The sequence below is a fragment of the Zootoca vivipara genome, chromosome Z (genome assembly GCF_963506605.1).
Source record: "Zootoca vivipara chromosome Z, rZooViv1.1, whole genome shotgun sequence".
Lineage (NCBI taxonomy): Eukaryota > Metazoa > Chordata > Lepidosauria > Squamata > Lacertidae > Zootoca > Zootoca vivipara.
In genome coordinates, this window is record NC_083294.1 from 15756694 (window position 1) to 15781473 (window position 24780).

General features: G+C 46.4%; 2 protein-coding genes across 4 annotated transcripts; one reads left to right on the forward strand and one right to left on the reverse strand.

The window, feature by feature from the left end:
- Positions 1-572: 572 nt before the first annotated feature.
- On the forward strand, positions 573-10289 carry NTMT1 (N-terminal Xaa-Pro-Lys N-methyltransferase 1). 2 transcript variants are annotated; one of them, XM_060270170.1, is made up of 4 exons: positions 573-767; positions 1721-4107; positions 5321-5573; positions 9723-10289. In XM_060270170.1, the coding sequence occupies exons 2-4, from the start codon at positions 3946-3948 to the stop codon at positions 9977-9979; spliced, it is 672 nt and encodes a 223-aa protein (XP_060126153.1). In that variant the 5' UTR covers positions 573-767; positions 1721-3945; the 3' UTR covers positions 9980-10289. The 2 variants fall into 2 exon arrangements, with proteins under 2 accessions (XP_060126153.1, XP_034969602.1); XM_035113711.2 differs by having other exon boundaries at positions 574-767; positions 3897-4107.
- A 1251-nt stretch (positions 10290-11540) lies between these two features.
- Positions 11541-24264, reverse strand: ASB6 (ankyrin repeat and SOCS box containing 6). 2 transcript variants are annotated; one of them, XM_035113728.2, is made up of 7 exons: positions 24184-24264; positions 19492-19663; positions 18514-18695; positions 16898-17004; positions 15589-15697; positions 15337-15423; positions 11541-14167 (listed from the first exon to the last, which is right to left on the reverse strand). In XM_035113728.2, the coding sequence occupies exons 2-7, from the start codon at positions 19620-19622 to the stop codon at positions 13488-13490; spliced, it is 1296 nt and encodes a 431-aa protein (XP_034969619.1). In that variant the 5' UTR covers positions 19623-19663; positions 24184-24264; the 3' UTR covers positions 11541-13487. The 2 variants fall into 2 exon arrangements, with proteins under 2 accessions (XP_034969619.1, XP_060126152.1); XM_060270169.1 differs by lacking the exon at positions 24184-24264 and adding an exon at positions 24127-24175.
- Between the last annotated feature and the right edge of the window lie 516 nt (positions 24265-24780).

Below are 24780 nucleotides of genomic sequence, written 5' to 3' on the forward strand. Positions count from 1 at the left end.
CTCAAATATATATACTCCCCCACCCCTGTTTTAATTCCTTTATAATTTAATGGCGTTTTAGCTGCCATTCTTTTCTACGGTTTTAGTTTTATGTGTTTTAGCTGTCCTTGCTTTGATTTTTGCTAGCCGCCTTGAGTCCCGGTCTGGAAATAAGGGGGGATATAAATAAAGGCAGTAGCAACAGCAACCATAATGATTGAAGAAATATTTTAAAAAATTGCTTGTGTATGTTTCAGCGTGTGGGTATATACAGTAGTAGAGCATGCCGGCGCGCGTGCAGCCAGGAGTCGCGCGCCCTCCCGCGCGCAGCTGTGGTGCAACCCTTTGTGAAGGGGGCGGGGCCGCAATGCCGCCCCCGCCCCCCCCCGCGATGCCTACGTCCGTCCGAGCGAAGAAAAGGGGACCCCGCCCCCGCCCCCGCCCCCAGCATCCCGCCGGCCCACCCTTCTCGTCAGCTTCTTCCTCCTCCCTCCTCCTCGCGAGCACCTCCATGCGCTCTATGTAAGGAAATTGCGTGCCGAAGAGGGGAGGAGATTGTGGGGCCCAATGCGAGGCGAGACCTGTAGCTGCCTGAATAGCAGAGAGCGAGCGCGAGAGAGGCTTCCCAGCCTGGAGGAGAAGGAAGGGGAGTAGGAGGCCTTTCTGGACACCTCCCCTCCCAGTGCCCTCCCACTATTAGGTTCCCCTTTCTCTTCTTCTTCCTCCTCCTCCTCCTCCCTGCACGTTGCCGCAGCGCCCGCGTGCAAGGGAAGCCGGCGCTTGCTGGGGTGAGTTTACACAGAGAGCCGGAGTGACTCTACTTCGGAGGCGGGGGAAAAAGAGAATTGCAGTCCACGTGGCTCATGGGTTATCGGCGGAGGGAAGGGGGGGGGGAATCTCTCCTAGTAAGGGTTTTGTTCTGGAGGGAGCTACGGCTGGTGCAGGAAGGGAACCCACAAGAGCCCGTTGGATAACCATTCTTGTTTAGTCTTCCACCGCCTTTGTGCTAGGGTTCAAAAGTTAAGGTGAACGCCATGCACCAATATAGACAGAGTTTATAAAGTTCATATAATTTGAGCACCAGGAAATTGGTGGTAATTTATTTATTAATTACTGTACATTAATTACATTTACTATATCCCACCCTTTTCTCCAAGCAGCTGACGGTGGTTTTCAAATGTGCACGTGGGTTTTTGGTTTTGCTTAAAGGGTCGCTTTGAGTTGCTGTGGCACAAAAGTAACCAATCAATTATTACTATTACTACAAATAGTAATTAATCTAAAAATTATAAGTATTGCTATGAATACTTATAATTGTTATAGTTGTCAAATAAAAGCAAGATTAACTGTTTTAAGTTTACCATATGCAATATGTGAAGATGCTAGTGTGTTGTTTGCAGTTGTAAACTCTCTTTTGGGAAGTTGGTGCTAAACTAGCAAGCAAGTGCTTTCAAATTCATGTGTTCTAGGGAACTAATGTATACTTAACATGAATTGTGGTTAATGTTGGTGCATGTGCAACTACTTTGATCTATGGAACTGGCACCGTTACACCTGCCACATAACGCTTGTTCCACATTTGTATCTCACACTTTGGAACTCCCTGCCTCTTGACATAACAGCAAGTGCCTTCATTGTACTAGTTTGGGGTGGTTGGTTTTTTTTGCGCCTACTTAAAAACGTTTCTGCTAAGTACGTAGAATGCCAAAGCGTGTATTTAACGTACATTTTTTTCCCACAGAAAACCTTCCATTTCCAGAAATTCATGAGTTGCAACAAATGGATCTGGAGTTCAAATACTAGATGAGGCAAGCCCCCCCCCCCCCCGATTTTACTGGCTTCAATCCTGATGGATTTTGGCGCGCCAGCTGAAAATACATTTATTCAGCAACTCACACCCATTAACAGTGAAAGGATGTCAGTTTGCAAAAGATGTCAATTGCAAATGCACTATCAGGCAAGATAAGCAGTTTCAAAGTTGACTGCTGTTGTTCTTGCTGCTGCGCTGTTGTCTGCGCAGCAGTCCACGAGCTTCCTTGGCACACTCCTCATGCATGCCAGGCGTGAACCAGAATCGCCTATTCCTTGCCCATCGTGGACTGGATGGGCTGAAGGGTCCTCTCGCCCCGCTAGCATGTACAAATAATTTTACATACAATATTTTTACAAATAATTTTATTTGTATGCCTCCTTTCCATTAGTTGAAGCATGTTCAAGGCAGCTTACAACATGAAAAAAACCCTCATAATGACAACAAAAGTTGTCATAAATAAAACATACAAAAAATACACAACCAAATCAAACGATTTCCACATAAATCATAATAAGATCTAAAATAAATAATAGCAATAATAGCAATAGCCCTCCCAACAAAAGCCCCTTACCCCAGTCTGTTCAGCAGCCTCAGCTTTTCTAGCTGGAGTCATTCGGGGCCCCTCCCTGCCAGGCCAGGTGGGAAAAGGTCTGCAAGGCAGGAAGCTGGTCTTCTAGGCCTCACAGCCAAGATAGTCTTTGTCTAGCATAGAATTAACATCCAGGATTTGGTTTAAAAAACGATATTTTGCAAGGGTGAGGGACAATTGGATAGCTCTTGAGTGGACCTAAGGGCTCTAGTAAAAGAACATCCCAGAAGCCCACCTGCCCTGACTCTTGGGTTCCCTACACTTTTATGATTCTGATTACAGGTACTATAGCTGGGGTGTGTGTGTGTTGTCCATCTCACAACCTGGTGAGTGCCTCAAGTTGAGCTAAGCTAAGAACACTTCTGGCAACTGATCGTCCCGATTCCATGTTTGGGTTCGTGTAGGGCACGCCCTATGGAGCCATGTATATATATTTAGCTCGAGATCTCATCCTTCAGGGTTGTACATATCGAGCGGGGCGGGTTGAACATCAGCTGCTCTCTTTTGGAATCTCTTTAAACGCCCTTTTGCATTCTGGGCCTGTTGGTTGGGGGGTGGGGTCACTATGCTAGTGCCTTCTTCTTCTTTTTTCTTTTGTAAAGATTATTTAATTTCATATGCAACGCGGAGAACAGTTATAGCCACAGATCAAAAATCTAAAACTATGAAATGGGCCCGTAGAATCTGAGTACAGTTGCACATGGGTCAAAATAATAAACTTCAAGTAACGACTTTCAGCGTTATCAGATTTATCAAGTGTAGTTCCAGATTTGCCATGCTTGTGATGAGGGTCATCTTGAAAATGGTAGTTCCACTCGACTATGTTTAGAGTGCCAAATCATATGAAAAATATCTGGAGGTTCTAGTTCTTATCAAAATCTAAAATAACACGTGATTTTCTCTATTACAGCTATATTCCTGAGAGAGTGGCTCTAAGCTGCCAGTGTAGATTTTGGACTGTTGCAATTACTATTCGAGCTGCCTAGATAATATATAAGACCAATTCTTTTGACGATGCATCTACATGGTATTGTCAAAAATATTCAGTAGGACAACAATCAAAAGTTTATTTAGTATTATACAGTGGTACCTCGGTTTAAGTATGCAATTGGTTCCGGAAGTCTGTACTTAACCTGAAGCATACTTAACCTGAAGCAAACTTTCCCATTGAAAGTAATGGCAAGTGGATTAATCCGTTCCAGACGGGTCTGCAGAGTACTTAAACTGAAAGTCCTCAAACCGAGGCGGACTTAAACCGAGGTATGACTGTATATCATTTCTGCCCAAATTAAACCCCAAAGACCAGCTGACTTTTCCACCATAAATGATAATATGTACTAAGTTTATCACAACCCTTCCAAAAGTTAGGTGATATAGACGACGACTTTTTTTGGACATTTGCAAGGCATCGCGATGCCATCTGTGAAGTAATTTCCCTAAGAAAACTGGAAACAAATGTTAAGGCTCTCCATTTCCCAATCCTTTTCACACCTTTCCCCCTCTTCTCTGTCAAAGGGAACACCTTTTGGCCTGCTTTGGTTTCTCCTTGAGAAGAAAGGTGCCAATGGCAAGCGACGTTGTGGAGAACGAGATGGAGTTCTACTCCAAGGCCGAGAAATACTGGAAGGACATCCCACCAACAGTGGATGGGATGCTGGGGGGCTACGGGCACATCTCCAGCATTGACATCAACAGCTCCAAAAAGTTCCTGCTCCGTTTTTTGCGGGTAAGCACAGTGTTCTCTCTTCCAAGCAGAGCAGGAACAGCCTTGAGTTACCTGCTTTCCCACAGATGTTTTGGACTACATCTCCCAGCAGCCTGAGCCAACCCAGCCCTGCCAAATAATGCAGGAGCTGATGGGAAATGTAGTCAAAAAACATCTGGAGGTTGGCCAAGGCTGGTTTAGGGGGAGTGTGGGAAATACATTGATTCCCCCCCCCCCCCGTTTAAAGCAGTGAATCATCAAATAGTGGAGTTCGGAGGGTCATCTAGTCCAACCCCCTGCAATGCAGGGATCACAGCTGAAGAGTCCCTGACAGATAGCCATCCAAGCTCTGCTTAAAAACCTCCAAGAAAGGAGAGTTGACTGCAGGATCTCTGGCAGGGATGGCTGATCTGTAGCCCTCCAGATATTGTTAGATTCAAACTCCCATCATTGTGGGACAGGGTCTTTTGGGTGGTGGCTCCCTATCTGCGGAGGGATGCGGGTGGCGCTGTGGTCTAAACCACAGAACCTAGGGCTTGCTGATCAGAAGGTCGGCGGTTCGAATCCCTGCGACGGGGTGAGCTCCCATTGCTCGGTCCCAGCTCCTGCCAACCCAGCAGTTCGAAAGCACGTCAAAGTGCAAGTAGATAAATAGGTACCGCTCTGGCGGGAAGGTAAACCGCATTTCCGTGCGCTGTTCTGGTTCGCCAGAAGCGGCTTTGTCATGCTGGCCACATGACCCAGAACCTGTACGCCATCTCTCTTGGCCAGTAAAGCGAGCTGAGCGCCGCAACCCCAGAGTCGTTTGCGACTGGACCTAATGGTCAGGGGTCCCTTTACCTGTACCCTATCTGCAGAATGCGCTTCCTAGTGAGGTGCACCTGTCCCTGTTATATTAGGCTAAGAGTCCTTTGCCAAAATGTGCCTATTGGGCAAAATTGTGATTACAATAAGCTGGTGAGACCTTGGTGGTGGTGCCACCACTGGGAGCTACCCAGTGCTTTTTTACTAGTAGAACACCTGCTGTTCCTGAGGAACATCCCAGGGCTGGTCATTGTTCCCTGCCTGAAACCTGGGGAAATGGAGGCTGTATCTGCAAACATGGATGCCGTCTTGCCAGATGCAGTATACCAGGGAAGGGTGGGGGTGGAGGGGAAACGATGAAAGACCCTGTTTCTGAAAGCGTTGAGAGGCATTCAAGGTTCTAGCCCTCATTGACTTCATTTCTGTCCAGGATGGGCCTAACAGGACAGGGACCTCCCGTGCCTTGGACTGTGGGGCTGGCATTGGCCGGATAACCAAGCGGCTCCTGCTGCCTCTTTTCCAAACGGTGGACATGGTCGATGTCACAAAGGACTTCCTTAACGAGGCCCGGAGCTACCTGGGTGAGGAGGGTCGGCGTGTCAGGAACTACTTCTGCTGTGGCCTGCAGGACTTCAGCCCCGAGCCCAGTGCCTACGACGTCATCTGGATCCAGTGGGTGATAGGTAAGAGTCTCCCTCCGCTACCTGGAAAGGAGGGTTGCGTATCCAGCTTATTTTCTCTCTCTTGGAGTAGACCTTAATGAAATCAGAGAACCTCAGTTAATCTTGGTCATTGACTTCAACAAGTCTACTCCAAATGGGATTGCCATTGGGTACAACTGGCAAAAGGTCCCCTCTGCACTGTACATTGAAAACGCTACAATACCTCTTTAAAAGGCATTCTGCCCCCCCCCCCCAAGAATCCTGGGAACAATAGTTCAAGGTGCTGAGAGTTTTTAGAACTTTATTGCCCTCCTCACAGAACTACAATTCCCAGGGTTCCCTGAGGAAGGGGGATTGATTGTTAAATCACTCTGGAAGCTGTAGCTCTGTGAGGGTTTTTTCCGGCCTCCTAGCAACTCTCAGCACTCTGAACAAACTACAGTTCCCAAGATTAATTGTCGGGGAACTATGGTCAGGGAACTATGACTGTTCGAAGTAGAAGTCCTTTAAATGCATAATGTGACTGGAGCTTAGGATAGAGACAGGAAAGGTATCTCATTTCATGAGTTAACTGAAGAATTCAAAGGGCAGTGTAAATGTCTGCCCTTCAATGTCCTTTCTGTTTTCCTCACAACAGGCTTGTGAGGTAGGCTTGTCAGAGAGGGCAAGCAGCCTAAGGTTACTTCAGGGCTGAGCAGAGGTTTGAACCCACACTGCCTCAATCTGTCCCCTTTGCACTGTTCAAACGCTTAATTATCATAGCATTGGATTCTAGCCAGTGCCTTTTAGGTTAAGGTTGTTGTCCAATGAAACTGAATGTTGGAAGATTCAGGACAGAGAAAAGAAAGGACTTCTTCACACAGAGCATAGTTAGAACTATGGAACTCCCCCCCACAGTGATATTCACCAACTTAGATGGTCTTATACAGTAAGATCAGAGCTGTCTCTAGACCTGGGCTCGGTGGTGCAATGCACCAGGGCACCTGGCCACCAGGGGGCACTTGCTGCGCCAGACAGCTGACATTTTAGAAGGACCAGGGCCGTCTTAAGCATATCCGCTGCGGCGGATGGAGAAGGCGGCTGGACCTGGCTGAGGGTGCCTGCCGAGACGGAGGAGCAGCAGCGGCAAGAGACAACAAGCCATGGCCGAGGCGGCAGGACAAGGCAGCGGGGTTGTTTGGAAGCGAAGGGCTCCCCCGTCCTCGGCCGGCCCAGCTGAGCCTGCCCCTTCTGGGGCCTCGCCCACCTTCCCCGCCCAGCAAAGCGCAGCGGGCGAAAGTATCCTGGGAGGGGCAGCAGAGTTATTTCCCCGTTCGCCGCCTGCGGGCGCAAAAAACGCTCCGAGCAGGAGTTGTAGGGCGAGAGAAACTTTCCCGGCTCACAACTCTGGGAAATGGGGGGGGGGGGCGCCGGAGGGATCTACACACTATGGCGCCGGATATGCTTAAGACGGCCCTGAGTAAGATGATTAGACAGATTAATGGAGCATAAGGCTATCGATGGCTACCAACCAATGATGCCTCTGCTGTACTCCCACAGTTAAAAGCAGCTTCTAAATACCAGTTGCTGGAACCCCAGGAGGAGAGAGTGCACTTGTGCATGGACCCTGCTTGCAGGCTTCCCATTGAGCTATATGGTTGGCCACTGTGAGTGCAGGATAAAATGCAGGGCTCTTCACAGAGAGAGGTCTGTTGTGAGAGCAGAACCCCCACAAACAAGAACAGTCTACCTTTGAATACCAAATAATGGGGAGCTGCAACTGGAGAATACAGTTGTGCTTAGGCCCTGCTTGGGGTTTTCATTTGGGGGGGGGGCATCAATCAGGTTGACCACTGTGAGAAAAGGATGCTGGAGTAGAGGCGGGCCATTGGCCTGATCCAGTAGCCAGAGTCTTTTTCTTCTTCTTCCATAAACCATTTATTGCTGTTCCAATGCATACACATAATATTTACATAGAATTTCATATTTCTTATATTTATACATTCACATTTTCTATTACACTTTAAATCCACATTTGGTTTTTACTTAATTATCTCATACTTTCCACCCTCGTGACTCGAAGACTTCCCTCCACCCGTGCATGACTTCCTAATTTTGTTTTAAAATTTGTTATTGTGTTTGTACTTTGATAATTTGTTTATTAAATATTTATTCTTGTATTCTATATTAACTTTGTGAGATCAATCAATGCATATCAATAGGTTTTTGTTGGAGTATCTATTAGCCGTGTATTCCTCTACACACTTCCATTCTTGTTTCAGATTCTGATTTGATTGCATTCTAATTGTTGCAGTCATTTTTGCATTAGTCTATCACTAATGGTGCTTCTTCACATTTCCAATTTTTGGCAATCAATAGTCTACTCTAGCGGCAGCTGTAGCGTATAAGAAGATTCTTTTCTTGACTTTGTGGGTATCGTTTGTTACAATTCCTAATAGAAGTGCTTCTGGTTTTTTACCAATTGTTATTTTAAACATTCTTTTCAATTCCCCCAGAATTTTTTAATTTTATTGCATACCCACCAGACATGATCTAAAGATCCCTCTGGTGCCTAACATATCCAACACAGATTTGATGGTAATTTATAAATTTTAGATAGTTTCACAGGGGTCAAATACCACCTGTAAAACATCTTCATAATCTTTTCTTTAATGGTATTACATGCGGTAAAGTTTATGTCAAATTTCCAAAAGTTTTTCCCACTGATCTAACTGAATCGCGTAGCCAAAATCCTGTCCCCACTTTATCATAACCTCTTTAATTTGTTGATCTTTGAGTTCCCATTTGAGTAATAACTTATACATTTTTGACAGATTCTTTTTAGAATTATTCAGGAGTTGTACCTGGAATTTGGATTCTTCTTTTTGGAAACCTATTTTATTACCCAAATTAAATTTATCATGTAGGTGATGGTATTGTAACCAAGTAGTGCAAAACTGTTTCAGTTCTTCATAGGGTTTCAGCTTCAATTGCCCGTTCTTCCCTTAAAAGTTGTTTATATGTTACCCATAAATTTCCTATATCTTTCTTTTTTACTGAAATCATTTCTAATAGGGCTGCCCACCAGGGAGTTTTTGATTCTAATAACCTATGATATTTCCTCCACACTTTAATGAGGGAGTTTCTTAATATATGGTTCATATATAAATCCTTGGTGAACTTTTATCTTATTGTCTAGGACAGGCATCCCCAAACTGCGGCCCTCCAGATGTTTTGGCCTACAACTCCCATGATCCCTAGCTAACAGGACCAGTGGTCGGAGAAGATGGGAATAGTAGTCCAAAACATCTGGAGGGCCGAAGTTTGGGGATGCCTGGCCTAGGAGGTATGCATGCCATCCATGTCTATTTTTGTGACCCTCTAAATCTAATAAATCAGTATTTTCTAGTATGATCCACTCTTCAATCCAACAAAGACAACAAGCCTCGTAATATAATTTAAGGTCTGGGAGAACAAATCCCCCCTTTTTTTGTCTGTAAGTAGTTGATATTTAATACAAGGTCTTTTTTGGCCCTGTCATAAAAAATTTATTTTCTCCATTTATTGAAACATTCTAACTTGCCAATTGCAGGGATCATTTGAAATAAATAAAATATTTTTGGAAGGATATTCATTTTTATTGCAGCTATCTTACCCCCAAAAGATAGCTTTAATCTATGCCTGTGGAAGACAGGAGTGCCTGGCGTGCTCTGGTCCATGGGGTCACAAAGAGTCGGACACGACTAAACAACAATGCCAGATTTCCAAATCCTTTTTAATCTGTTTCCATAATTTATTATAATTATCTTCAAATAAGTTAATATTTTTCATTGCAGTTTGTATTCCTAAATATCTTATTTTATTAGCAATTTCTAAACCTTATTTTCCTTGCAATTTCCCCCCCCCCCCCCGTTGTTCATTCATATTTTTCATCATTAATTTTGTCCTAGTCATATTAAGTTTAAAACCAAACACACTTCCATAACATTCCATTTTTTCTTTAAAAAAAACCCCCATTATGACACTTTTTTCCTGGGTCCTCTACCCTTAAGACAACATCGTCTGCAAAAGCCCTCAACTTAAAGGATTTTTGGCCCACCAATATACCTTTTATTTATTTCTCCTCCCTTATTTCTTGATTAAGAATTTCTAGTAGCCAGAGTCTTAATGCTCTTATGCTCTTAAAAACAGGGCACCTGACAGACGACCACCTCTCCAGCTTCTTGAAGCGCTGCCGCCTGGGCCTGCAGCCCAACGGCATCATAGTCATCAAGGACAATATGGCCCAGGAAGGGGTCATAATGGACGATGTGGACAGCAGTGTCTGCCGGGACCTGAACCTAGTCTGCAAGATCACCCGCTGTGCTGGTCTCAGCATGCTGGCCCAGGAGAAGCAAGAGAATTTTCCTGACGAAATCTATCACGTTTACACTCTAGCAATGAGATGAACCCCCTCCATCACTGAGCCCCATAGAGAGGGAGACTGCCTTCCTGCAGGGGCCTTGAGACACCTTTCCCACGCGAGGGTGGCTGCCTCCCCGGCGACGGAGGGCTCCAAATGAACACCCCAGAAGAGATAGTCCAGCAATTGGGGTCTGGCTGCGACTCTCGTCGTCGAGACTGGCTTAGGAATGCTGTGGGGAAGTAAATGTTCTTTTCTTCGAAGTTGGTGCTGCTAATGTTTTTGGTTCTTTATTGTTTGATGGGTGGAGGGGGAAAAACACTGTCGAAATATACTTTGTATGGTTGTAACAGCAACTTGTTTCGAACTGTTTATAGACTCAGCGGGAGGGGCAGAGATGGGTGTATGGAATTCCCTCCCCCAGGAGGAGGCGATCCCCACCAACCTGAATGGGTTTCCCAAACTTGGGTTTCCAGTTGGTTTTGGACTACAACTCCCATTATCCCTAGCTAGCAGGAACAGGAGTCGGGGAATTGTAGTCCTGCTCTGCCTCGAACTATGGAAGGCACTTGGGTCCTGCTTTCCCATAATGGGCTTCTGGTTGGCTACTGTGAGAACAGGGTGTGGGATTAGATGGGCCATTGGCTTGACCCCAGCAAGCTCTCACGTTCTTACATTTTGTGCTCTCTTTGCGAGAGTGTGAGACTCTTAATCTCAGAGTCATTGATTCAAGCCCCATGTTGGGCAAAAGATTCCTGCGTTGCAGGGGGTTGGACCCCTTGGGATATCGTCCATCTTGCGATTCTATGAAATAAATACTGGATTATTATTATTATTATTAATGGGTGCTTCTAAGCACTTTTAAATTTGCAGAAAATGCATATTTGCAAACGGCATATATGCTACTAGATGGAAATTAAGGTGAACACAACAGCTCAAAAGGGGAGTGCAAAGGACCCAGGTCCCCGCTCCCTAACAATGCACAATTTGGGGGTCCAGTTTTCACCTAAATGCTAAATTACTCTTTGCTGTAGGTCACAACCATAGAGAAACATTGCAACCCCTGCTTTTTATTGTGAAGTGTTTTTATTTACCCCTCGTCAGAAAAGGCTCCCAGAGCACATGGCGTCAGGTCAACAGCACACAAATTCCTTCCTATACAGGATTTGCAGGTGCAACCCACAAGGAGGAAAAGGAAGGGGGTGGGGATGAAGGCAAGCAAAACTCAGGCGCTGCTGAAGTGTAAAAGGTCTTATAAGAACCAGATAGGAAGGGGGAAATCAAAGCCCAGAGGAGTTGCCAAAGCAGTTGGAATGACTGCCGAGGGGTGCCAAATGAAGCTGGTCCCTCAGTACAGCCAACGGAGTGGGGCCCTTCTGTCCTTTTTGTCAAAAGATGAAATGACTATTGATAAGACCCCAGTTGAGGGGTCCCTGGAGAGTGCCAGTGGAGCAGCCCAGAGTGGTTTAACAATCCCTCCTCCTCAGGGAACTAGCTCATTGAGGGGAACAGCACTCTCCCACAGTTCCCAGGATTCTTTGGGGAAAGCTGTGATGGTTTAAAGCAGGCATCCCCAGACTGCGGCCCTCCAGATGTTTTGGCCTGCAACTCCCATGATCCCTAGCTAACAGGACCAGTGGTCGGGGAAGATGGGAATTGTAGTCCAAAACATCTGGAGTGCCGAAGTTTGGGGGTGCCTGGTTTAAAGTGTAATCTGTTTCATTTTTAAATGTATGGTGTGAATGTAGCCTGTGCGTTTGGTTAAATGCTTTCAGGGGGGGTGGGGAAAAAATACAACTGAACTAAGGGGCCACCCTGAAATGATGTCTATCTTGTACTTGTAAAGTGTAAACAATGGATATTTTTCCCCAATTGGTTGTGAGAAGAAGAGGAGGAGTTTGGATTTGATATCCCGCTTATCACTACCTGAAGGAGTCTCAAAGCGGCTAACAATCTCCTTTTCCCTTCCTCCCCCACAACAAACATTCTGTGAGGCGAGTGGGGCTGAGAGACTTCAAAGAAGTGTGACTAGCCCAAGGTCACCCAGCAGCTGCGTGTGGAGGAGCGGAGACGTGAACCCAGTTCCCCAGATTACGAGTCTACCACTCTTAATCACTACACCACACTGGCTCCCTGTGAGCACATGGTCATCACCATTTCTGAGGAACAAGGCTGCTTTTTCCAAACCAGGACCACCCGCCGGCCAGTTGACAGTGCTGGGTGACATCAGGAAAGCATGGGGTGGGTGCTGCGTTGCTAGTTTGTTCCCATCTGGAAACACTAGTAAAGTGGACCCCTCGCCTATCAGTCACCTTGCTTCATTTGTGCCCTGTCAGATGAATGACAGGTGAGTGGCCTTCCCACTTATCAAAGGTGACTTGCCAGGTAGGGTGGTGGTGGTGATAAGGACCTGGCCCAATGGGTCAAAAAAGTTCTTCACACTTAACATAGCTGTGTATCAGCTTACAACCACCATCACCACCATCATCATACAGTGGTACCTCAGGTTAAGAACTTGAATTCGTTCCAGAGGTCCGTTCTGAACCTGAAACTCTTCTTAACCTGAGGTACCACTTTAGCTAATGGGGCATCCCGCTGCCGCCGCACAATTTCTGTTCTCATCCTGAAGCAAAGTTCTTAACCAGAGGTACTATTTCTGGGTTAGCGGAGTCTGTAACCTGAAGTGTCTGTAACCCGAGGTACCACAGTACTGCCTTTAAAAACACACAAAAATGGTTGAGTCACTGTGTGGACTAGACAAGACTTCAGTTAAGGCTGCCCTTGGCTCATGGCCTAGCATAGGAAAGCCTCATGAGAAATGATACCTTCTATTTTGAAGGGCAGAAACAGAACCTGCAATACGTTGTGAACTTCCCTTAGACCTATGGATGAAGAGCAGTATACATGCTAAATAGTAAGGCAACAAGTAGGAAAACGGCTACTTCCCATTTGCAAAAGCAGCACCCAACATAGCATAGGGTGTCATTAATACGTTATTGCCAGCCCTTTTCCCTGCTACTTGGCCTATTGTTGCTTTTATTTTAAATTTGTCAAGTCACTGTTATCCAGGGCAACCCAAAGCAACTTGAAAACAACCAAGCAAGACACTAGAGCACAACATTTTGCTGGTGCAGAACACATGTTTAATGACCTAGAAGAATGGACCCTTCGCCCCATTAGAAGCCAGGTTGCTCGGAACAGTTTAGAAAAGTCACGAGGTATATCGTTCCAGATAAATGGAGGCCTCCAACCTTCCGCAGACACTGAGCAGAATTCAGTTTAGTCATGACCCGGGTCCAGAAAATGGACTTGTCCCTCCTTACTGATTCAACTTCAAAACAATCAGCAGTTGAGCTGCAGATTTGGAAACATCCAAGTGTTTTGCCCTGCAATGGATGAATGCATAAGGCCAATCCATGTGTATGAATATGGTGCAGTAACACCCTGTGTGACAATCCCGCGAATGTGCGTGACCAACACCCGTGTTGTGTGGCGCAAAGGCCTCAGTGACTGGAAATCAGATCAGTAGATCAATCTCCTTGGTCCACCCTTGGTCAGACGGCCGCCTCTGCAGAGCTGCTCAGGTCTATAAGAAGATATTTTTTTAACAAGTTAGGAAGCGGGAGGGCCTTGATTCTTTCATCAATTGGCCAGGGTCTGAGGTACTGCCGCAGGAAAACCCGGCACATCTGCTTTAAGGTAGGAGGGGAGTGTTCCAGCTGCTTCATGCTGCTGAAGAGGTCCGAGATCCTCTTCCCATGGAACCTGCTGAGCTTGCCGAGGTTTATGCCGAAGTTGCTGGGGAGCTTGATTATTTGGGAGCTCGAGGCCATGAGCTCCAGCACTGTTTCGGCCTTCTCGAAGAGGTCGACAGAGAAGGTGTCGTCCTCTGACCCGCTCAAGTGGGAGCACAGCCGCTCAAAGATAATGCTGAACCCCGACCAGCAGGCGGGCCCATGGAGGGTGCAGTTGTATGATGCCCCAAACTCCAGGAGGAAGCGCAGGAGGGGAAAGTGGAGCCGGAAGCTCTTCAGGCACAGGTGGGTGAGGGACTCATAGGTTGGGCACTCACTAGGATTGGCCCCGTGGGCCATCAGCAGCTGAGTGACCTGGAAGCAGAAGTGGTTGATGGTCCGGACCTCCTCCTCTTCACCTCCCACTGTCTCCCCAAGGAGGAAGATGATGTAGGAGAAGACGGTGTCACCATCTTTTGTTGTGGCCTTCACATTGGCTCCTGATGGGCAGGAACAATAAAGAAGCAGCCAGTTTAATGCTTTTTTTAGTGACCCTTGGCATCATCACCACCACCACCACCACCATTTTCCTATTTTTTCCAATCAATTTTTACCAAAAGTATTCAACATAAAAGCCAAACTAAGGAAGAGAAAGAAATTTCTTTCACAATTATATCTTAACCCTTATTTAAAGTAATATCAAAAAGATTTAGTGATATGATAGCCATGTTCAAATATATGAAAGGATGTCATATGGAGGGGGGAGAAAGATTGTTTTCTGCTGCTCCAGAGAAGCGGACACGGAGCAATGGATTCAAACTTCAAGAAAGAAGATTCCACCTAAACATTAGGAAGAACTTCCTGACAGTAAGAGCTGTTCGGCAGTGGAATTTGCTACCAAGGAGTGTGGTGGAGTCTCCTTCTTTGGAGGTCTTTAAGCAGAGGCTTGACAGCCATATGTCAAGAATGCTTTGATGGTGTTTCCTGCTTGGCAGGGGGTTGGACTGGATGGCCCTTGTGGTCTCTTCCAACTCTATGATTCTAGTAACGTGTTTAGAATAGCGTTGGAAGTATTTGAAGTTGAGAATATATTGCGGCAATGCATGATTATTCGTATTTCTTTCAATTAACCTAAAATAAAGAATAATGTTCTTAAATATATATATATATATCTTGTTACAGGTAGGTATCCGTGTTGGTCTGACGTAGTTGAAACACAATTTAAAAAATTCCTTCCAGTAGCACCTTAGAGACCAACTGAGTTAGTCATTGGTATGAGCTTTCGTGTGCATGGTCATGTATCTGAAGTGTGCATATATATATATATATGTTTGTCAAAGTAATCCATTTTTTCTGTTCTAAGCCACCCAGAGTGGCTAGGGAAACCCAGCCAGATGGGCGGGGTATAAATAAAATTATTATTATTATTATTATTACTATATAGAGTATATATCTCGTAACAATAAATTTGGATTAATCAGTGCTTGCACTTTTATCATTCCAGCCCACCTAGGCAGGTTGTTTTAGGGAGAATGCCGTGTGCTGGCAAGAGGGTGCCAACCTTGATCCCTGGTTCACATTCCTGCTCTGAGACCACCGATAGTTTTGCACTGGATTTGGACCCCTGGAAAAGGAAGCAGTGGGGGTGGGGTGGGTGGAGGAAGCTCACCTCCTTCCAACAAAAGGCGAATGCTTTCCGTATTGCAGATTTGAACCCCATCACTGCTGGCAAGAGCATGCAGTAGAGCGGTCTTTCCTGGGGAAGGAGAGAGAAAAAGAGTATAAGAATGTGAGAGGAGCCTGTATCAGGCCTATCAAGTCCAGCATCCTGTTCTCAAGAGTGACCAACTAAATGCCCACAAGCAGCAGCCAAGTAGGGAAAGAGGGAAAGACCAAGCCCAGGAGGGTGGAGGCAACTGACCATGTTTATCAGCTGCATTGACATCGGCTCCAAGTTGCAAAAGTCGCTTTAGGCAAGGGAGGCGTTCTGGCTCTTCGCTAGCCAGATCTAGGGGGCTGCTTTCATGAACCTAAGGAGGAATGGGATAGAGGAAACATAACTGACTGCTTTTATTGATGCCTTTACTGCAGCAGCGATGAATGGAATTTTTCCTCGTTTGAGGGCTGCATTCCCTCTTCTGGGCAGCCTTCCAGGGGCCACAAGGCAGTGGTGGGAAGGCTGGAGGCAAAAGCAGCCAGCACAGTGAATGTGAATTTCCCCTCTGTGTATATGGTCAGCTAGTTTCTACACACACTCGGACACCCCTATCCTTCATCCAGGCGAGCAAGAGGCATGAGCAGAGCTGAAGGATTTGTTTCCAGCCATGCAACGCTCAAGGAGGAAATCTGGGAACCTGGACCCTGCCGTGACCCCTGCTTTCCTGACCTACTATATTTTTATCCTATTTTTCATACAAGTTATTTCCTCTAGGACCGGGGGGGGGGGCATTTTTTAAGAGCGCAAGTTTTTAAACCCCACATGCACATTGCATCCTATGAACAGAGAAGCAAAATTTGGGGTGGGGATTTTGGCTCAGGATCTCGATGGTTCAAATATTATTGCTCTATTCCTTCCCCCCGCCTGCAATGTTGTTATCAGTCTCTCTCCCCCTTTGTTAGTGCATCTGTTCCTTTCACTATACAGGTGGTAGCCATTTTGGGTTGTGTTCCTGACCCATGTATGCATTGGCAGAGCATGTATAAGCCGGCCCCAGCCCTGTTTTTGGGCCACTTCTGGGTCAGCAGTGACGAGCGCGATCATGTGCCAATCAGACGTGCGTAAAATGGTCGCTGCCTGTATGTTTCTTTTCCTACACCAAAGATGCACCTCTTTACTCTGCCCTGAAACTCATGATGCATCTGTTTAGGACCCACTTTATTCTTGCAATTGTAATTGACCTCAAACCATTTTTTAAAAATGCTTGCGTTTTAAATGGCTGTGAGCGGGCCACTGAGAAGTCAAATCCATGATAAGGGTAGTGCCAGCATGGTGTAATGGTTAGCATGCTGGGCTAGGAGCTGGGAGTGACCAGGGTTCAAATCCCCACTCGGCCATGAAGCTAACAGGGTGTAACCTTGGGCAAGTCACTGCATCTCTTGAGTCTGATCTCCCTCACAGAGTTGAGAGAACCATGTGCACCACTTTGAGTTCCTCGTGTGTGTGTGTGTGTGTGTGTGTGTAAGGTTTGATATAAATGTTAAAAATGAAAATAATAATGGCAACAGCTTACCCTGTCTCTCCGGTTAATGTCTGCACCTTGTTGCACCAACAGCTCCACCATGTCCGGCTTGTTCCGCATCACGGCGATGTGCAAAGATGTGTAATAAGTGATTGGATCTTTCGAAAACACAGAAACACACATTTATTTATTTATTTTTACCAATTTGGCACAATTTGTTAATTTGTCACACTGAAACATCCTTACTTTTCTTCCACGGACCTCAAAGTGACTTGGTTCCCATGCCCTCACAACAATCCTACGAGGTGAGATAGCCACCAGCAGGCAGGTGAGATAGCCACCAGCCCAACTGTCGCTCAAGGGACCTTCACGCGGTTGCATTTGAAATTGGAACTCTGGTTTTCTAGTTCCACAAGTCTTATCCAAAAACTGGCTTGTTTTTTTGGAAACACTGAGCCCTTGCACATTCAGGTATGTTATTTTGATTTTCAAGGAGCTCAAGGTGGGCTTCATAGGTCTCTCCCCTCCCTGTTCCATCTTTACAACCACCCTGGGAGGTAGGCTTAGGCCGAGAAACAATGACACTGGGCCCAAGGGTTGCGTCCAGAGAGCTTCACGTAGCTGTGTGTGGGATTTGAACCCTGGTCTCCCAGGTCCTGTAGTCTGACATCCTAACCCTTGCACCACCTTGCTGCCTCGCCTAGTAGAGACTCCTGATCACTGGTCCTTTGGATATGGGGGCTGTCTGCCCACACAACAAGGCTGTCGTCAGCACTGGGGGGGAAGAGAAAGATGCTTACCGCTGTTCGCGTCAGGCCCGTAATACGGGAGCCAACAGTCCAGGAAACATCCTCCTACCCATTTCCTCCTCATGGCTCCCAACAGTCAAAGGCCCTCCCTCCTGGCCCAACTGTCTAACTGGCCTTGCTGGGAGGTGGTCATGTTGTTAGCGAGACAGCCTATGAAGGAACCTCTGTGTGACATCACACACTCATGGGCACCTGAGCCCACAGCGGCCAGAGCTTTAGAACACTGAAGCTCATGGGAAGGAGCTTAGGAGACAAGGGGTGGGGCTTGGGGGAAAAGAAGGCGGAACCTGATGGCAGAGAGCTGAGCCTAGCAGCACCTGACAGTAGAAAAGAGCGACTTAGGGAGGTGGAGCCTCATGGACACCTGGGGTGCAACTACTACTGAATTGAAAAATTATACCCCACTTTTCGCTTCCTCAACCGGGTCTCAAAATGGATTATCAGGCCAGGTGGAATGGCCTTTTTTGACTTTAATACAGGCGGCGTCCTATTTGCGTGCGGGTTGCGTTCTGATCACTTGCATAAGCCCCCCAACCCTGCCTTACCCCCCCACCTGCCCTGTTCCGGTTATGAAAACGTCCCACACACGTGCATGGCCACACGTTCTCTGAATGCACGCAAAAATGGGTCGCCTGTATTGAATTTAAACGGTGTCACATAAAACGGGGCGTTGCAATTCCCAGCAGAAATGAAGAACCAAAACAGGTTGCTCCTAACCAGAAAGGAAGCATAGGGGGGGAGGGAATCATGGAAAAAATGTATATAAAAATACAGCCTCCATAAATAGTTATCGCAATGATTTCTGCAATTTTAAAATAAATGCAAGACCGGAAGCATTAACCAGGTCCCCCCTCCAACCTTCAAAGGTGACGTCCGCCCCACCACGCAGGAGGACTTCTGCGGCTTGGACCACCCCATACTCCGCCATCTTCAGCAATGAATAGCTCACGCCCTCTTGGTAGTACACGGAGTTGGCGTTCCTCTCCAGCAGATCTTTAAGGGCCGCAATCCGCCTGTCATCTTCTACCACAGCGCTGGCGCTTCACAAGAAAACAAGGCAAATAAAACACCACCATAGGAGGAGGGCAAAGTTCCGCGGTGGTGGTTTGGTAACGATTAAGAGCCGATCGGTAGTCAGCTCAGAGGGAAGAGCTGTGTGCCAATGAGAAGACATGTCCGTCTGGGCCACATTCTGGGGGCCACATGCAAGTGGTGGGCAGGGCCAGAGTGGGCAGGAGAAACTAATGTGATCCCCCCTCCCCACTTTACATTAGACCACCAGGTCCATCTAGCTCAGTACTGTATGCACTGACTGACAGCAGCAACAGCTCTGCAGGGTTTCAGGCAAGGGGGTATTATAAGCGCCAACTTGGAGATGCCATTAGGGGGGAACCTAGGGCCTTCTGTACGTACATAAAGTGCTCTACCCTTAACCATGGCCCTACCAAGGTAGGATTCTGTTTGTGCATTTAATGGTATTTATATACTGCCTGATTGTAGAAAACCCTCAAAGATCCTAGTCCTCATAATTCTGAAGAATGGGCTGAATTGAATAAGAACCCAGCTCAGTATTGGGGTGGCCAACTCCCAAGAGACTGCGATCTACTCAGAGTTAAAAAAGTGGAAGTGATCTACCCCGTTTTGGGGGGTTCGGGTCAAAGTTGTTCAGTTTTTTCAGGGAGGAGGTAAAATCTTGAGCTTTTTTTTTTTAGGGGAGCCACAGTTGTTCAGCTTCTTTGGGGGGAGCCAATGATCTACCAGTGATCTACCACAGACGTCCAGTGATCTACCATGCCTGGTAGATCTACACTGACAGGGAAGCAGCTTCCCAGTTACCTGCCCATCATTTCCTGCACCAGAGGATCCATACATTCCAGGATTTCGTCAACTAATGGCTGGTACTCAAAGATGATGCGTCGGAAGCCGTGAAGAAAAGGCATTCTGCTTGACTCCCTTCTGTGATTCATTCAGAAAATGGTCAGAGCCAATCTAAAGCTTCTTCCTTGGCCTACCAAAAAATAAATTCTTCATAATCATCACTGTCATTCACAAGCATATGTATCATACAGGGCTTGTTAGCACATCCTTCCCAAAACCCACAGTACAGGTTAACCATTTAGGTAGGATAGCAATGTTTCAACCCTTCTCTTGCTTCTGCTGCTGCTATTAATATAATAATAATAATAATAATAATAATAATAATAATAATAATATCCTGCCTTTCCCCCAGATTGTGACTAAAGGTGACCTACACAAATTAAAACACAGATAAAATACAGGAAGCTAAAACATATTTAAAAATAGTAGTTTAAAACTATAATAGAACTTAAACAATATGAGAATGAATTTCAATAAATACAGAAATATAGCACAGTACAAACAGCACAGCACTATTTAAAAGGCCTTTTCCTAAACAAACAAACAAAACCCAACCAGTTCCCAAAGACCTGTTGGAACAGGAAGGTCTAATGGAACACGTGCCGAGTCCTCCTGGAGCTGTGCCTGGGGGAAGCAATTGCATTTTCAGCCCATCCAGAGCATGGAGGGTGAGACATAAGGCATGTGTGTATGGGGTCGGTGTGTATCTGGATCACAGTTTTGGTTTACACCCTCACAGCCCCTTAGGGTGCTTAAGAGAGCCAGTGTGGTGTAGTGGTTAAGAGCGGTAGACTCGTAATCTGGGGAACTGGGTCCGCGGTAGTGATAAAGCGGGATATCAAATCCAAACTCTTCTTTATATATGCGCTGTTATTTTAAACTACTTATACATGCATACATACATACATATATTCCATCCAGGAAACAAGAGGCATTATCACATTTCAAGGATAAATTGCAGCCAGGCGCAATCATCCAAGAAGGGTGTGGCCTGGAGGGAGTCCCAAGGGCCACACAGGGAGGCCTCAAGGGCCAGATCTGTACCCCCACTGCCCCAGGCCTAAGATTCCCTATCTTTGCTTTTGAAAAACCACCATCTTAAAAGAGCTGTGTGAGAGAGCGATGCTGTGACTTTGGTTGCAAACTGTAAAGGGGACTTGCCTTTTTTCACCTGTCAAAAGGGTAGGACCTGTTTAAGCCAGTTTTAAACCTGGGGGGGGGGGTAAATTGTCATGAGTACCCTGTCTTATTTTTTTCCTCCTCCTTCTGCCGCGGCCGGCATTGCTGCTGCGCCTATCACTATGTCTTATTTTCGGGGTATGGCTTATATTCATTGAATGCTCAAAAATCCTGCTATGGCTTATTTTATGACTACGTCTTAAAATAGGGGAAACAGGGTACAGTGCATTTGAAGGGGAAACTCTGGATACGCCAGACAGGAATTCACCAGGTGCAGTTAAGAGAAATGGAAGCTGTACCAGTTGTGTTTGTTTGGTCACACACGCACACGCACACAGAGCTAAGAGACCTTGACCAAGCTGTTGCCATTCAGATGTTTCCAACAACAACTCCCATCAACCCCAGCCTTGAAATTACCAACTCTGACTACTCACCTAAGTAAGGACTGGATGACACCCCTGCCAGCTGGCGAACGAGCCGCCAATGACTTGTGGTAGACATGGGCCCCTGGGCCAGCTGTAAGCCTTTCAGGGCTAGTCATTAGAGGTAACTTTTTGCAAGGCTGTCAGAGGTTAAGGAGAAAGCCTTTGCCATCCTTAAGATGGGTCCATCCTTAAGATGCCATAGCAACAAAACAACTTGATATCTTGCAGGGCTCCTGCTCTCAGTTTGCTACCGTAGGACCAGTAGCTACAGGATGGAACTGGGGCCACTCCACCCAGGAGTCAGAGACTAGTAGCTCAAGACATGACGTCCCTGCTTTGGGAAGGATTGATACAGTGGCAAGTGGAAGGTTACCCCCATCCTTTAAATGCATGCCTTTACGGTGGAGTAGCACAGTCATTAAGCCCAACAGGTGCAGAGTTTCCTTGCCCCTCCCACCCTAGAAAAGAACTCTCCATTGCAACTGCCATTGCCCTGTTGATATAGAATCAGAGCTGTAGGGCCATTCATAACATAAGAATATTCTTCACAACTATGAGCAGGGCAAGCTGCAACAGTTAACTGTGCCTATGATTCTATGAAATCAAGAGGTGTGATCTCACAGCATTCAAAAAGCTAAAGAGACCCTCTCCTTATCAAGAAGGCCACCTGCGACTTTTCTTTCCAGGGGGAGGGTGGGTCTGCATTTCAGATCCACACACTCAAGGAAACTTCTTTTTTTTAAAAAAATAAAATAAAAATCTACAGCATATTTTTTAAAATCAACCACGAGGCAAGTTTCAAGGGCTCCATGCCACTCAATGATCCTACACAATGCCCAAAAAAACTACACCTAGCTCAGTTTGACCAAAACTGACTGGCAGCTGTAGGATAGAAAAGCTATTTGCCACATGGCTCCTGGAACCTGGGTTATAGGCGCAAAAACAGAATGGCTATTCCTCACCCCAAATGCAGCAGCACTTTCTATTATTTTTTGTAGATAATTTATTTGGTTCCTTTTTTCAATTTGCGCCATTTGGAAGGTTGTAACCAGCCACAGCAAAACAGGTTGTACAGAGCACTTAAGTTTAGGCATGTAACACCCAGTAACACAGAGTAACACTCAGAGAACATCATGGCTGAGTGGGGATTTGAACCTGTGTCTCCCTAGGCCTAGTCCTACAGACTCTTAACCACTACACCACACTGCTCACACTGGGGGCGAACCTTTTTCTTCCACTTTGCAAAGTCACAGCTTCTGTGATAGGTGCTGCCACTAGTGAAGCGGCACTGCCTCACTCTAGTCTAGTCTGTTCATGCCCACATAAATGTGATTATTTTCAAAGTTCTGATGTTTTTATTTCACTTCCCTCCAGATGTTTTGGCCTACAATTTCCCATGATCCCTAGCTAACAGGACCAGTGGTTGGGGAAGGTGGGAATTGTAGTCCAAAACATCTGGAGGGCCGAAGTCTGGGGATGCCTGCTGTAAATGGTACAGGAGCACTCATGCAAATCTTTCCCCAAAACTAGGGAAAGGTAAAGGGACCCCTGCCCATTAGGGTCCTGTCGTGACCGACTCTGGGGTTGTGGCGCTCATCTCGCATTATTGGCCGAGGGAGCCGGCGTACAGCTTCCAGGTCATGTGGCCAGCATGACAAAGCCGCTTCTGGCGAGCGAGAGCAGCACATGGAAGCGTCGTTTACATGGAAGCGCTGTAGCGGTACCTATTTATCTACTTGCACTTTGACGTGCTTTCGAACTGCTAGGTTGGCAGGAGCGGGCACCGAGCAATGGGCGCTCACCCCCGTCGCAGGGATTCGAACCGCCAACCTTCTGATTGGCAAGATCTAGGGCTAGGCTCTGTGGTTTAACCCACAGTGCCACCTGCAGAGAATGCTGCACCATTTCAAGAGGCTTAATTTGGCCCCGCCCCCAAATTACCACTGCAGCTGTAGCTTGTTAACTCCATGAGTCTGGTTGAGAGGAAGTCCGTGGGAAAGGTTTAAACGGAAAGGCTACCTTTCTGACATAAAAAAAATGGGGCTTCCCCAAGAAAAGGCACTTAACTTCGTTTTTCACTTCCAGTAAAAAAACCAACGACAACTGCAATGAATGCTAACCACTTGGGGTAAAATTTTGAATGGGGCAAACATTCTAATGACCAAGAGCAGGTGTGGGGGACGCTGTGCCCCCTACCCCTGAATGTTGCTGTATTACAACTCCAGCCATTCCCAGCCATTGCCACGCCTGCGAGGGCTGACGAAATATTCTCCATCCCGGGACTAATGAGCTATCCAAATTAGCTTGCTTATTTTTCTTGCACTTAGTAAACAAAGCTGAAAAGTTTGAACGTGCCAAGCTAATATTTATTTTCAAGTGGCACCTGCTTTGTCATCATCACTACATGAATTTATTTCCCGTAGAAATACGTAAATCCCCTGCGCCCCACCCCACCCCACCCCGCCAGGAAGGGCAAGAAAATTAACGCAGACCAAGTAAGGTTTATACGTAGCAAAATACAAATTATCAAACAAAAGTCAGCATCTCGGTAACCTGCCACCTGCTTCCAAACCCCTGCTTCCAAAACCAGTCGCTATAAACATGGGTACGAGCCCACCTCACAAGGCTGTTGGGAAGATTTAACGGGCAGGGGAGCTTTCTCGAAGGAAGCGTCTGAACCACCCTGAAGTGCTTTGTAAAATGCAATCAAATTATCACTACGTTCAGTTTGGACAACCAGAGCAGCCTTCTCTCCCCGCCACACACCATGCCGGAAGAATACCTTTGCGCGTCCGAAACCTGCAATTCCAATAACCCTACTTTGCAATTTAATTTTTTTAAAGAGCCTTAACAGTTTAACGATTATCAAGATTTTAAAATTCTGCATTTTTAAGTAACTTAATAAATAAAAGCCTTTTTGCTAGAACCAGCAAAAACCAAACCAAACCCCTGTATCAAGGTAGCCCATTAAAACGTTCATTTCAACCACCTTCCTCTCTGCAAATTCCCAGCTCCCATCCCATCCTATTGGTCCCACGTCTCCTACCTGCACAGCGTGCCTCTGGGTTAGCAGGAAGCGGAAGGATGCCGAGCTCTTGAGTTGCACTTTTAAACAGTTTGCAGCCAACAGCTGCAGCTCTCTCTCTCTTGATTGCTTGTTCGCTCTCGCTCTCCCCACAGTTACACGTATCTTTTCATCTAAGTGCCCTCTGCAGGCTGGAGGTTTTGGTTTAAACAGCTGCAGGATCAAGCGGCCACCAGGGGGCAGACTTCCCCAGCAGAAGATAAAATACTGTACAGTGCATCTATCGACTCTGTTGAACTGGAATAATTATTTTTAATCCGCTCTTTACAAACATTAAATGCATGTAGGCTTCAGCTCCATGGCTGGAGTTGCAGCTGTTTAAGACTTGCTTGATAGGGTTTTTATCAGAGCTCCCACCGCAAGTTATTTCAGTGCCAGCCTTGCAAATGTGTAATACTAAAGTTGAATGGCCTCTTGGGGCACCTGCAGAGTGCTTTTTGTGGTCTGGGAAAAGGTTATACCTCAGCTGCATGGACATGGCTTGGGAGTCTTGGTGTAGGGCTGGGAACGACTCCCTGTCTGAAACCCTGGGAAGCTGCTGCCTGTCAGTGTCAACAA